The sequence below is a fragment of the Ictidomys tridecemlineatus genome, chromosome 8, assembly GCF_052094955.1.
Source record: "Ictidomys tridecemlineatus isolate mIctTri1 chromosome 8, mIctTri1.hap1, whole genome shotgun sequence".
Lineage (NCBI taxonomy): Eukaryota > Metazoa > Chordata > Mammalia > Rodentia > Sciuridae > Ictidomys > Ictidomys tridecemlineatus.
Genome location: NC_135484.1, coordinates 109,323,903 through 109,336,643, shown reverse-complemented (window position 1 = coordinate 109,336,643; position 12,741 = coordinate 109,323,903). Strand labels below are relative to the sequence as shown.

Sequence of the window (12,741 nt, the reverse complement as noted above, 5' to 3'; positions counted from 1 at the left end):
TTTGAGAAACCTAGGTGAATGCAGAAAAGTACACCCAGCTGAACCACTTCAAATCACTACCCAAAACATACCTCAAAAAAGTACTGGCTTCCTCTGTTCAGCCCACCCACATCTGATGGTACAGCTCTGCTTCCACCTCTGCATCCATCTGAAGTGTTGGGATGGAACCCAGGCCTTGCCTTGAGTGTGGCAGGGAAGCGGTCTACCCCAGAGCCATGCCCCACCCCACTCATTAAATTTTTGGTTGTGCCTCAAACCCCATTTCCCATCATCCTTTGAGGTTGTGCAATTTTGCATCACAGCCATTTTTAGGAAAGGATATATCATAAAGCAGAACTGACTTGGGGGCACTAGACCATATATGACCCACAAAGCCTGAGTATTTACTCTGGCCCTTTACAGGAAAGGCAGTCCAGGCTTCAAACAGTTGGCTTTGCCTTCTCACTTCATGCAGTTTAGAAATAGGCTTTTACCAGCAACATCATGAAATCTAAGAAACCAAACCCAGTTTATTCCAGAATCTTTATTAAGGCAGTATGATGGCCCTGGGCCACCAATCTAAACCTTGTGGCCTTAGGAAAGACCTGTGTCGACAGGGCTTGCCTCCCTCTCCAAATGGGGGCTTAGCCACCTCCAGCACATCTGCTTCATCCTCCCTGCTGGAGAATGGGGCACAGGTCAAAAGGGAGAGGAGGCCTTGATCCCACCCCAGGCAATAGCAGCTCCTGGGCCACAAAGATCCTTTTAGCCAATAGCAGAGGGGAATAAAAGAGCAACCACCAGGGTTACCACCACTTGTGGGGTAGACAGGCACCACAGCGCCCTCTTACAGTTGTATTCAAAGCAATTAATAAATTAAAACTTTTTCCTTCAGCACCAGACCCCTCGATCACATGGAAGCTGAGTGGAAAGCAAAGCAAGGAGGAATCTGTGGTTTCTTGCCCCTGACTGAGGCCTAGGCCCTTCTCTAGGAGCAGCTGGGAGCATGGATTATATGGGACCTCCAAAGTGTGCTGAGAAGAGCCATTGAGACTAAATCCCCTCATGTTTGCCAGGATGTCTGAAGGACCCCAATCCAAATGCAATAACCCTAGGAGGGGCAACACTTAGAGAGTATCTTGGCAGTTGAGAACATGAGCACCCCAGAGAGAAAGGGGCCTCAAAAAAGAATGCTGGTGCATTGATTACCTGTTTCAATTTGTCTGAACACCCTGGCCCAGACCCAGCTAGAGTCCAGGAGGGAGCTAAGCTGGTCAGATGCGAGGGGAGGAGGAGGAGCTGACTAGCCAGGCAAACACCAGCACAGCTGGCCAGCCCCTTAGTGCACACTGCAGGGATAGGCAGGACCTGGCCCCTTGGGTTTTGTGAGGGTAAGAAGGAGCCCCCTCAGGCTTCCCATGTGGCCCAGATTGTTCCTAGAGGCAGGGAGGGGTTGCAGCAGCCCCTCATCTGCTTGGAGGCCACTTGATGGGGCCTGTCCAGGGCTACAGGTGGATGGCTGTAACATCTGTGGGCGTGCTGGTCTGGCTGGGCCCCTGGCTGCTGGAGCCCCGGGGTGCTTTGGGCGCTGGGCTGGGGGTGGTCTGGGCAGCTTCCCTCAGACTCTCCCTGAGCGCAGCTTCAATCTGCTCCTGACAGGCCCGCAGGCAGTCCTGGGAACAAGGGGAACAGTGAAGAACAACTCCCTCTAAACAACTGGCAGCAGGTGCAGGGAAAGGACATCTCCGACACACAGGGAAGTCGGGAGGTTAAGCCACAGACTAGCCCCAGGAATTGGGTCTTCAGTTCTCAGAAACTGGCAAGAGGATGTGGCAAGAGGGTGTGAGAGCAACCCGACATCTGACACCAACTCCCCCACCCCCGCTGCAGCGTACCACTTGGCAAGAAAAGTGTACCTAGAGACCAGTGCCCTTCACTCCACCCAAGACACTTCCCAAAGGCCACAGAAGCCCACAAGGGTGTGAAAGGAGGAGTTGGGCCCAGGGTGGGGGCAGAGGCCTCCCTCTACTGGAAGCTCAGGGAATAGCACTGCTCCATGAATGGGGAGGCTCAGGCCCAGCTGCCCTGCACTCACCACTTCAGTGCCTGTGATCCCTGCCAGCAACTCTGTGAGCTCATCTCCGGATGTGGAGCACGCGCCCAGGCCTTGCACTGCAGCCCCAATGCTGCCTGTTGCAATCATAGACGGCGGATACATGGCAAAGGTGTAATCTTGGAAAGGAGAAAGAATCGTGAGACAGGAACCTCAAGGATAATAGCCATTATGGATTTCCTTCTCCTCAGGAAGTGCTAGGGGGTGATGAATAGAGGAGGGGGCATACCCAGAACCCCAAGCAATGGGTGAGGTAAGATAGGCAAGGGAGGAAGTCAGGAAAGAACCTCTTTCCAAGAGAAGTTTAGGATGTGCTGTTTTTGTTTTTGCTGTGCTGTGAATCAAACCCAGAGCCTCATGAATGTTAGACAAGCCGTCTACCACTAGGCTACAACCCCTGTCCAAGAGTATCAGGATGAACAGCAAAATTTCCACTGGTCCAGGGTACTCCTGGTCAAGGAGTGCAGAATGTTCACTGGTGTGGAAACCCAACAACTTGTCATCAGATCTTGGGCAGGTCACTTCTTTCTCACTATGCCCTTAGTCTCACCTACACACTGGAATCTCCAAGATCCCTTGTATTTCAGAGTGTGATCTGCATCTTCTGCATTAAAACTAGGGGCTCCATAAGGTATGATTTTCACAAATATATTTTGAGGGGAGTATAAACTGGAATCTCCTAGTCTTCTGATTGTTTCAGAGTTTGGCAAAAATGTGTACAGAGGTCTTACCTGTAGCACAGAGGGCCAAAAAGGTCTGGGCGTGCTTTTTGACCAAGGCCTGTCGGTCACTGGGCAGAGAGAGCCGGTGCAGAATCAGGGCCAGAAAATCATGCGCAATCACAGCAGCCAGGTCCCATTTGAGTTTTCCCAAGACCAGCACCTCCCACTCCTGGTAGTTGGAAAAAGAAGGGGGCGGGGCGGGGGGGCTCAGTAACCCGAGAAGAGAAAATGAGGGGGGAAACAGCACAAGACTCACAGGGAAGAAAGCTCATCAAACTTTCAAAGCTTAAGACTCCATTTCTCATTCTTGTTTTAGGGACTGACATTATGGATTGGAGAGTCCAGGGCAGGGAAGAGCGGGGGCATTTCCCACTCCAATAATGGGGACTGAACCCAGGGATGTTTTACCACGAAGCCACATCCCCAGACCTTTTATTTTTTTTATTCTGAGACAAAGTCTTGCTAAGTTGCTTAGAGCGTCACTTAGTTGCTGAGGTAGGTCTTGAACTTATGATTCTCCTTCCTCAGCCTCCTGAGTAGCTGGAATTACAGGCATGCGCCACCACACCCAACAGGACATTTGTTTTGAGGATCTATTAATCATTTAATAGATGCCAGTACTGCATGCTTTACATGAATTGTCCTTTTTAATCCTGATACCACCAGCATCACCATGAACTTGAGGCTCCTCTGGGATAAAGCAGACTCTCCAAACCATAAGGATTTGAGAAAGGAGAGGTCTATACCAGCCATCCCCTCCCCAAGTCTGCATCCCAGCAAAGCTTACACCTCTTGAAGAAACAGGAGTAAGCATGAGGCCACTCCTATGACAACCACTGAGCCTCCTCTGAGGTTCCTCAAAGGGGAGGTTACCCAACCCAACCACATCCCCTTGGTGGGACATCAGGGGTGGGTCCTGGGGTATCTGACCCATCCAACTCCCTTTAACTAGAACCTATAGTGCCCAATGTCATTTGAATCTTAGGGGAAAAGGTGGAAGCCAAGCCAGACAGGATGGATCAAGCCCTGTCCCCCATCTGTCCAAGCCTACATATCAATACTAAGTCTTAGAGGGAAGCTGGGAACGCCTCCCCAATTCACTCATCTAAGGTTCCCAGACCTGGCCCCATTTCCGACTTGCATGCTTAAGGATTTCTTCATTGTTTTATCTCAGGAAGGAACTCGTGGGTTTGACTCCTCATTGAGGCAGAAATGGCAGCCCCACCCAACCTCTTCCAGGCCCCAACCACAGCTGTCCCTCTCTTGGTCCCCAAGTGTCAGCCCCAAGCTTCTCACAGGGCCCCAGAGCAACAGCCTGGGACAGCCAGAGTGAGGTCAAGAAGCTAGATCTGCTCCTGAGGCCTGCCCCAGAGCCTAGCTCCTTGGGGGGCGGGGGGCAAGAAAGTACCTAGCCTCCAAAGTAACACCCAAAGGCAACCAAAGAGGCCTCTCCCCGTGGGGTGGCAGGGGGTTCCCGTGGTGAGGGGATGTGTCCACCCTCCCCCATATCCAGGCGACCCTTCAGAATCTGTCCTCCTTGGCAGAGAACATTCCCTAGGGAGGGACTGGCAGCAGTGGCTGGTAGCGTCCATTACATCCCTGGCTTTTAAGGGAACCTGGTCTGCTTGCTGCAGTGTGAGCAGGACTTCTCCCTCTTCCCTGGGCCTCAACCCTCTCTGCTGCACAAGGATTTGGACTGAATGGAGTTCTCAAAGGTTCCTCCCAAAGCGGACCTTCTAGGAAGTCATCTATGCTCCACCCCCAGCTCAGGCAGAGACTGGGGGGAAGAGCACATTTTGCCTATTCTGAAAAACACACAGGCATGTACAGCACCCCAGTCTTCTCACAGAGGAGGACCCCTTCTACCTTCCAGCCTAAATCCCTTCAAAAACATCTTGCTCCCTGGCCCTGGAAACCAGTTCCATCTTCAGATTTGCCAGAAACTACCAGATTCATCACAAAGAGCTGTGGGGCCTCCCGGATTCCCAACTCTGGCCTCCTACTCCCATCCCTGAGAGCTACTTGGCAGGAAGAGGAATCCAGTTCCTCGACTCACAGCAGTCAGGGGCCCCAGTACCCTAGCTTCCCTGCCAGCCAATCACAGTCGCTTGCTTGCTGCCCTCCTCCCTGGGAGATGGGGCCCAGAGACTTCTCTCAGGGTCAGGAGAATGCTTGGCCAGCTACAGAGCAAGGTAGAGGGAGGTGCCAGCTCACCCACCCTCTCCCCTAGGCCCCTTAGGAGGTGATCTGCAGGCCCTAAATACCCTCTTCCACCTCCAAGCAGCTACCCATCTCCTTCCAAGGCAGGGCAGAACCCTGCCTCCCCTGCCTTGCCAGGGAACCCAACCCCAGTGCCTAGCAAGAGGCCCAAGGAGCCACTTCCCAAACCACAGGAGTGACAGCAGCTCCCCACAGGATTATGAAAGCCCTGGGTCAGAGTGGGTGGGACAGGGGAGGGGGGCGTCATTATCACATCGGAAGCAGCTGCAGCTCAGCTCCCTGTCCCTCAGCTCCAGCCTTTGGCTAAGGGGGAAAGAGAGATGACCGTTTCCACAGTCCAAAGCAGCTGCTCCAGTTTTTCAGAATGAGGACAGGGAAGGGAGGATTAGGAAGGAAATGTCTTTGGGGATAGAGGGGAAAGAAAGTCGGTAGGATGAAACACCTCAGCACTTCCTTAGAGCAATCAGGGCCTGGCTTTAATCTGCTCTGGGAGGCTTTTCTATCACAAAGTCCACACGGGATAAAGACTCAACCAAGGCAGCCCCCGCCCCCTCACCAAGCACATTCCACTCCCCTACTTCGGTGGGGGGGTGTGTGGGCATGCCCTTCTGCTGCCAATAAATAACTCATGGTGGCTGTATAAACCCAGAGGCAAAGTACCTACTGGTCAGTGTAGACGCAGAGTTAGACTTGTTGCTATCTGGGGGAAAGACCATGAAGGAGTAGCACCCCCTGGAGGTGATGAGAAAGGTGTTTAGTGCAGACCTGCAGCTCTAGCCCTGACCATTACACCACACTGCCACCTTTGTCCTGCTCCAGTTCTTTTTTAAAAAAAAAAGCCTTGGCTGGCCTTGCTCCCCCTTCCCGGGAGGGAGAAAGCCTCTGAGGTCTTAGCTTTCCTTTTTCTGGGAAGTAAAGAGACAGTATGGGGGTGGGGGACCACACGCACCCGCATCTGGTGGGGAGACACAGCGTGGTCGGTGTAGATGCACAGTTTTTCGATGGTCAGGGGCGTGGTTTCGCGCAACTTGGATGCCAGCAGCATGCAGACCGCACCCAGGAGCTGCAACTGCGCCTTTCGGGTGGGGACACAAGACAGGTAGCGATCCAGGTAGTTCATGGCCAGGGGGAAGACTTCCTCCTCACAGCGCTGTTCCTCACACACCTGGGGAAGGGCATACAGTCATTCGGGACTGGAGCATGGGAAACAGCAGTTGAAGGGATTGGGGGGCGCAGAAGGGAGGTGTACTGAGGAGCAAAAACGGGAGAGACGGAAAGCCACTTACAGTGAGTGACAAGGACCAATAACTGAGGAGGATGCGCCCTCCCCAAGGTGACACCCCGCCACATACACTTCCTCTGTGTTGCCTCCTCCGCGCTCCCCGGGGACCGGGGTTAAAGCAGAGGCTCCCTTTCTTACGAAGGATTCCAGAGACTCCTCACCCTTACAACGAGGAAAAGGGGGACCGAAAGGTCGCCCGTGCTAGCCAGAGAGCTGGGACCTTATTACCACCCCCACTGCACACACCCAAGGGGAAGGGAGGAGACTCCTGCCGCTGTCTCCCGCACTTTTCATTTCCCTGTCCGCCGGAACAGAGCGCGCGCCACCCCCACTGGCTTCCCCACCAAAACCCCGCGACAGACACAGGAACCAGCTCTGGAGCGGGGGCGGCCGAGCCCAGGGATTTCCAGCCACGCTCTCCTGAGAAGACCGGGCGGGGGAGGGAGGCTAAGGGAAGCTGGAGGGGAGAGGGTGGCCCTTGTCCTGCTTTCCCAGCCCAAAGAGAAGCTAAGTGTGCAAATAAGTGGCAGAGTCAGAGGAGCCGATCAGAGTTAGGGAGGGGAAAGGGATACACGAAGGCAGCTGGCTAGGGTGCCCGCAGGAAAGGCCAGGCCCCGAGAGTCTGGGCCACCAGAGCATCTTGCAAATTATTGTTAGGACCATGATGTCCCGATAAAGGCGGCCTCAGTCCAGAGCCCGGGGCGGCGCGGGAGAAGGGACCCCTCCCGGCCGTACCTCCAGCATCCAGTACGCCAGCATCTTCCGCATGTGCGGCTTGATCTCCTTCTGCACGCATTGGAAGTAGGAGGCGCGGGGCACGTAGCGCTCCTCCAGGCGGAGCAAGCTCTGCAGGACACGCTGGTCCCCCAGCAGCCGCGGGTCTGGCCCGGCCCGGGGCGCGTGTCGGGTGCCCTCACAGCACAGCAACTCCATACTCGGGCAGCGCACGGGCAAAGCGGGAGTGCGGGATCGCGAGTCAGAAGACAGGCGGCGGGCGGGAGAGCGCCGGGCGCGGGCGGCTCTGGAGCTGGCGCTGGCACTGTGCTGCGGAGTCCCAACCCGCCTGCCGCCCGCGCGCGCCGCTTCCCTGACAGGCGCCCCGCCCCTCACGACGATGTAGCAACCGTGGAATGCTTCGGACGTCGCAACGTTCCAAGGGGCGGGGCCGCCTGCGCCCCAGACGGAAAGGGCTGGCGGGGCCCTCTGCCCTCCCTCCCCGCGGCCCCATTGGTCCGCCCGGCTGAGGCCGGCCGGCTTCCGGGCATTCGGGCCCTCCTGACCATCGGACGAAGAGAACTTTCTGGGGGTGGGCCTCTTCCCCCATCATTGTATCCTCCCATTTTGCGTCTCTGACTCCAGCCGCCCAGGAAAGAACTTTCCTCCGAAGATTATTCATTCATTCCTGTATTCATTCGTCAAACCCTACTTTACCAGCGGCTGGCTCTAGAGAATGTGGTAATAGTTTTTAGTGAATGCTGTTCTAAAGCACGTGGTGTGTATAAATTATTAAATTTTCATGAAAACGTTGCTAGGCATTATACTTATTTTACAGATGAGGAAACTGAGTCATGGTAACAGCTACAATTGAATTGCTAGTCTGCAGCACAGTGAGGACTGAGAAGTGAGTGACCTTGATCCAGAATCTGTTTTCCTCCACCACTGCTACTCCCCATCATCACCACTCAGTACTAGGGATTGAACCCAGGGCCTCACACTTGCTAGGCAAGCGCCCTACTACTGAGCTACATCCCCAATCCCTTTTTATTTTGAGATAGGTTATCACTAAACGGCCCAGGCTGATCTGGAATTTACCATCCTCCTGACTCAGCCTCCCCAGTAGCTGGGATTTCAGGTGTGTACCACTACCCAGACTCATCACTGCTACATAAACATTTCCCTGACTAGCAGCGTTGTTATCCTCTGGGAGCTGGCTAGAAAGGCAGTTTCTCAGCCCAGCTCTGACCTACTGAGTCAGAATATGCGTTTTAGGTAGCTTGAGCAGCTTTGGTCTAAATCAGCATGTTACATATAAAACAGGGCAGAAAGATGGGTTCAAGACATCACCTTGTCATTAAATTGGTTATGTAGCCTTAGTTTCTATTTGGGGAAAATGTGAGCAGGAGAAACTAGATCCTCTCTGAAGGAGTTTCTTGCTCAGACTCTAAAGACCTATCAGTTGCCATTCCTTCTTACCTCCAAACTGTGTTGCTTTATAGTCTCTCCCCAGCCCCCAGGCTGGATTCCACAGACCAAGAGGCAGATGACAGACCCCCCCAGAAATGTTCCCATTGGATGAGGCCTTGGGGATCCCTGCTCTCCTAGAGTCCTCCAAACTTAGAACACACCAATGAAAGAAGTAGCTAGAGCAATGACAATGTGTAAAGAAGAGGGAAGTTCTATGTGAACCCTTTTCTCAATGAATTGTTCTTTTTTTATATATTATATATATATGTAATATATATTATATATGTATATTATATATATATATATATATTGGGGATTGAACCCAGTACAAATATATATATAATATATATGGTGCCTAACCACTGAGCCACATCCCCAGTCCATTTTATTTTTTTATTTTGAAACAGGGTCTTGCTAAATTGCTTAGGGGCCTCACTAAATTGCTGAGACTGGCTTTGAATTTGCAATCCTCCTGCCTGCACCCCCAAGCCCCTGAAATCATAGGCATGTGCTACGGTGTCCGGCATAATGAATTTTACTGTAGTTTTCACATCATGAAAAATATTCTTTTGTATTGTAGAAAACTATGAAAAATTAGCTGAGACCCACAGGAAAATAATAATCACTTGCAATTTCACCATCCTGAGATATTTCACCATCCTGAGATAAAATATCAATGTTTATTTTTCTAATATATGGATAATCACATTTTAATAGTATCATCATAAATTAAAACTAAATAAATATACCATTAACCTCTTCTCCATGTCATTAAATAGCCTATGACATCATTTTTACTGGCCACATAGTATGTCATTGAGTGAATTTATCATAATGTATTTTACCAAATCTGTATCCAAGTTCTTCCCTATTAGAAAAAATACTGTAAAACTCTTTTTGTGGTAATATCTTTGTGCACACTCATGATTATTTCTAGAAGTGAATTAATTTCTAGAAGTGGAATTTCTCAATGTAAGGTTATGAAACATTCTAAGGCTTTTGATACAGTTCTTATTACCAAATTTTCCTGCTGGAAGACTGAACCAGCCTACTCTACCAACACTAGATACCTAATTTTTAAAATAACTCTGCCTATAGGACTAGGTATGTAGCCCAGTGATAGAACATTCGCCTGGCATATCCAAGTCCCCAGGTTCAATTCCTAGCATGCAAAAAAAAAAAAAAAAAAAAAAAAAATTTTAAAGGAAACAGTTCGGTGAGCTAGAGAGATGGAAAGGGATTTATTAGTAATAATAAGTCTATCTTTAGGATATCACTAGACATTTCTTATGTGAATTACCTATCCATGTCATTTGCTCATTCTCATTGCCATCTACTCCTAAAGAGACTTGGCCCTCAACTCCACCAAGAGGGATGTAAATTAGAGAGCAGGTAGAACTCCAATTAGAAAATGATATGGGGAAGGAGAAAGCACCAGCATATCCTTCCTGCAGACTTCTAAAACCAGCACAGGTCCTCTCAGTGTCCTCCTCACTTCCCAGATCCCTCCATCCCCGGCCACCTTGTCTCATCTGCCTGAAGTATCTTCTCCCCTCTGCTTCTTTATTTTTCTTCCTAGAGAGACAGCTCAGGTCTAACTTCTCCAGACATCTTTCTAATAGGGTCTGGCCACAGGAACCTGCCCATCTGGCCTCCATGCTCCCACACATCCCATTGAACATGCCCTGCACTTCGAAGTCTGGTCCTCCCGCCAGCCCTTCCAGAGCATAAGCTGAGGAAAGGGACAGACAACTCACAGGAATGAGGATCCAAGTATGTGTCCCTGAACCAGGGGTTTACACTCCACCATCTCACCCTCTGAAAACTGCTCACCAAAGAGAAAACAGGTGTGATGTGATAAAGTAACTCACTGAAGGTCTGTTTAGCTTCCCCAAACTGCAGGCTTTTTAAAGTGCTATACAATCACTCCTTAAGGACAGAGTGGGCAGTATATGCCTGTGTCTCCTCTGCAGGACCTTGCACCTTGCTGAGACCACCAGGGATGGTAACAGTCCTTTGTGCATACTTAATAAGTTCCAGGTACTGCACATACCTGATAGGTATTAAATAATTTTATCTTCACAGCGACTTTGTGAGACAAAGATTATTACCTTTCCTTCTTTAACAGGAAAGGTAACTAACACTAAGAGTGGCTAAATAACCAATCCAAGGTCACACAGTTTGTGTTAAAGCCGTGCTTAATCAGGAGTCAGTCTAGCTCGAGAGTTTGTGCTCTTAACCACATCATTCTATCACCTCTGGTGCTGTTTCATGAGTGTATACAGATTTATTAGTTAAGGAAGGGACATTGTCTTGTCCTCCAAGCTGGGGTGTGAACTTGCATCCTGGAGAAGGGAGCTCCTAGTGCACAGAGCTTTATCAAAGTTACTTCTGCTTCACCCCTGGCTTGCACAGACAGGCCCAGAGCTAGCAGGTCATCCTGGGGCCAAGGAGCAGGCCAGACACAAGCTAAGGAGGGAGGGGGGGTTCAGGAGCAGAAGCAGGGCAAAGGAGTCCCTGGGAGGTAGATTATCTGCTTGGGAATTTCCCCAGTCCCTCCACCTCAAAGGAATAGGAGTTCCCCTTGTTTTATCCTAAATGGAAATTTGAAAAAAATAATAATAATACAAAGCAATGACCAGGGTCAATAGGGTAAGGAACTTCTGCCCAGGTACATTCAATTAGAAAAAAGTTACTCAAACTGGGAGCAGTGGTGCTCACCCAGCCTGAGACAGGAGGGTGGTAAATTCAAAGCCTGCCTGCACAATTAAGTGAGAATCTGTCTTGAAATTTAACATTTTTTAAAGGGCTGGGGACATAACTCAGTGGTACAGTGCCCTGAGTTCAATCCCCGGTACGCCAAAAAAAAAAAAAAAGTTACTCAATAAAATAGCATATTAGAGGAGGACTAGAGATGGAATAACACCAGGCAGAGGAGAAGCCCCAGGAGGAAGGATAAAATGCTTTCTCCTTCCTCCTCCTCAACATTGAAATGTCCCCATCTGAGAACTGAGAAGGGGAATAGGTGATGGGTGGGGCCCATCACCCCACAGTCCACATTCTGTGGCTTAGTTTCCTTCAAATCCAATGAGATGATAGAGCGAAGCCAAGCTTGGGGCTGGGGTAGGGGAACCCTAAAACAGGGAGGTGGACAAGGCTCTGAAGTCGGGCTTCATTCAGTTCAAAACCTGGCTGTACGCCTTATGTCTTTGAGGAAATTACTGAATCTCTGTTTCCCCTTTTTTCCAATCTGGATAATAACTGCCCTTACCCTACAACTCAATGATGTTGCTCAGAGGTTAAGTGCCTCTGGGTTCAATCTGTGGTACAAAACAAACCCAAAAAAGCCATGTATTTGAAACAATGTGCTCCAATTGGGATTTGTCTATTTTTTCCCCCAGATTAGATACAAATTAAACTTTTTTCTTTTTTTTCTTTTTTTTATATATTGGGGATTGAACCCAGGGACCCAGAAGAGCTTTACCAGTGAGCTACATTCCCAGCCCTTTTTATTTTTTAATTTTGAGATAGGATCCCACTAAATTGCTTAAGTCCTTGCTAACCTGCTGAGGTGGCCTTGAAATTTCAGTCCTCCGCCTCAGTCTCCAGAGTTGCTGGGATTTCAGGCATGTGCTACCTTACTAGCCGAGTTGAACTTTTTTCCCCCCCAGCAGTAAACAGTAAGTATTTATTGAATGAATGAAGCAAACACAGAAATACTGTATGAGTTAAAGAAGACAACCCGCCGCACAGAGCCCAGGCTGTCTACATGTTCTCTCTTGGACAGAATTCACCAACAGCCACCTTCCTGACTCCAGATGTTTCGTCCTGCCCAGGCAAGCAGGAGGGGTGATCGGCCACAGGGCAAGTTAAACATTTTTGCTAAGATATTATGTAGATGAAGTTGTGCCTAAATGTATGTTTTATTGTGAAAAAATTAAGCATTAAACTAAACTGAACATAATTTAGTTTCTTCTTTGTGGATTCAGGAGATACTTCTGTGTTGACAGTTATCCAGGGTATCTATTTTGAGCATCAGTTATGGTTGGACATTTTCTCATCAGTAATCTAGAACATTTTTTTGCTTGTCCATTCCTATAAGTAAACCTTCAACATCTATCGAATACTTATTTTATAGTGTCCACACTTGCTACTCTAACACATTACATATACTACAGAGCATACTTCAAGATGTTAAAAGAATAAGTGGCGCACACCTGTAATCCCAGCAGCTCAGGAGG

General features: G+C 49.8%; 2 protein-coding genes across 3 annotated transcripts in view; both read right to left on the bottom strand.

The window, feature by feature from the left end:
• Positions 1-12,741, bottom strand: part of Med20 (mediator complex subunit 20) — a 112,765-nt gene that overhangs the window by 25,094 nt on the left and 74,930 nt on the right. The window lies entirely within an intron of this gene.
• The window catches only part of Ccnd3 (cyclin D3), an 87,163-nt gene continuing 74,930 nt past the window's right edge, over positions 509-12,741 (bottom strand). The window contains exons 1-5 of one of the 2 annotated variants that reach the window (XM_005318696.5): positions 7,052-7,432; positions 5,984-6,199; positions 2,824-2,983; positions 2,075-2,211; positions 509-1,652 (exon numbers count right to left, since the gene is read on the bottom strand). In XM_005318696.5, coding sequence (XP_005318753.2) covers positions 1,485-1,652; positions 2,075-2,211; positions 2,824-2,983; positions 5,984-6,199; positions 7,052-7,249 — 879 coding nt within the window. In that variant the 5' untranslated portion in view covers positions 7,250-7,432 and the 3' untranslated portion in view covers positions 509-1,484. Of the gene's footprint in view, positions 1,653-2,074; positions 2,212-2,823; positions 2,984-5,983; positions 6,200-7,051; positions 7,433-12,741 lie in introns of those variants that run through there. The other variant, XM_021721917.3, reaches the window with a different exon arrangement.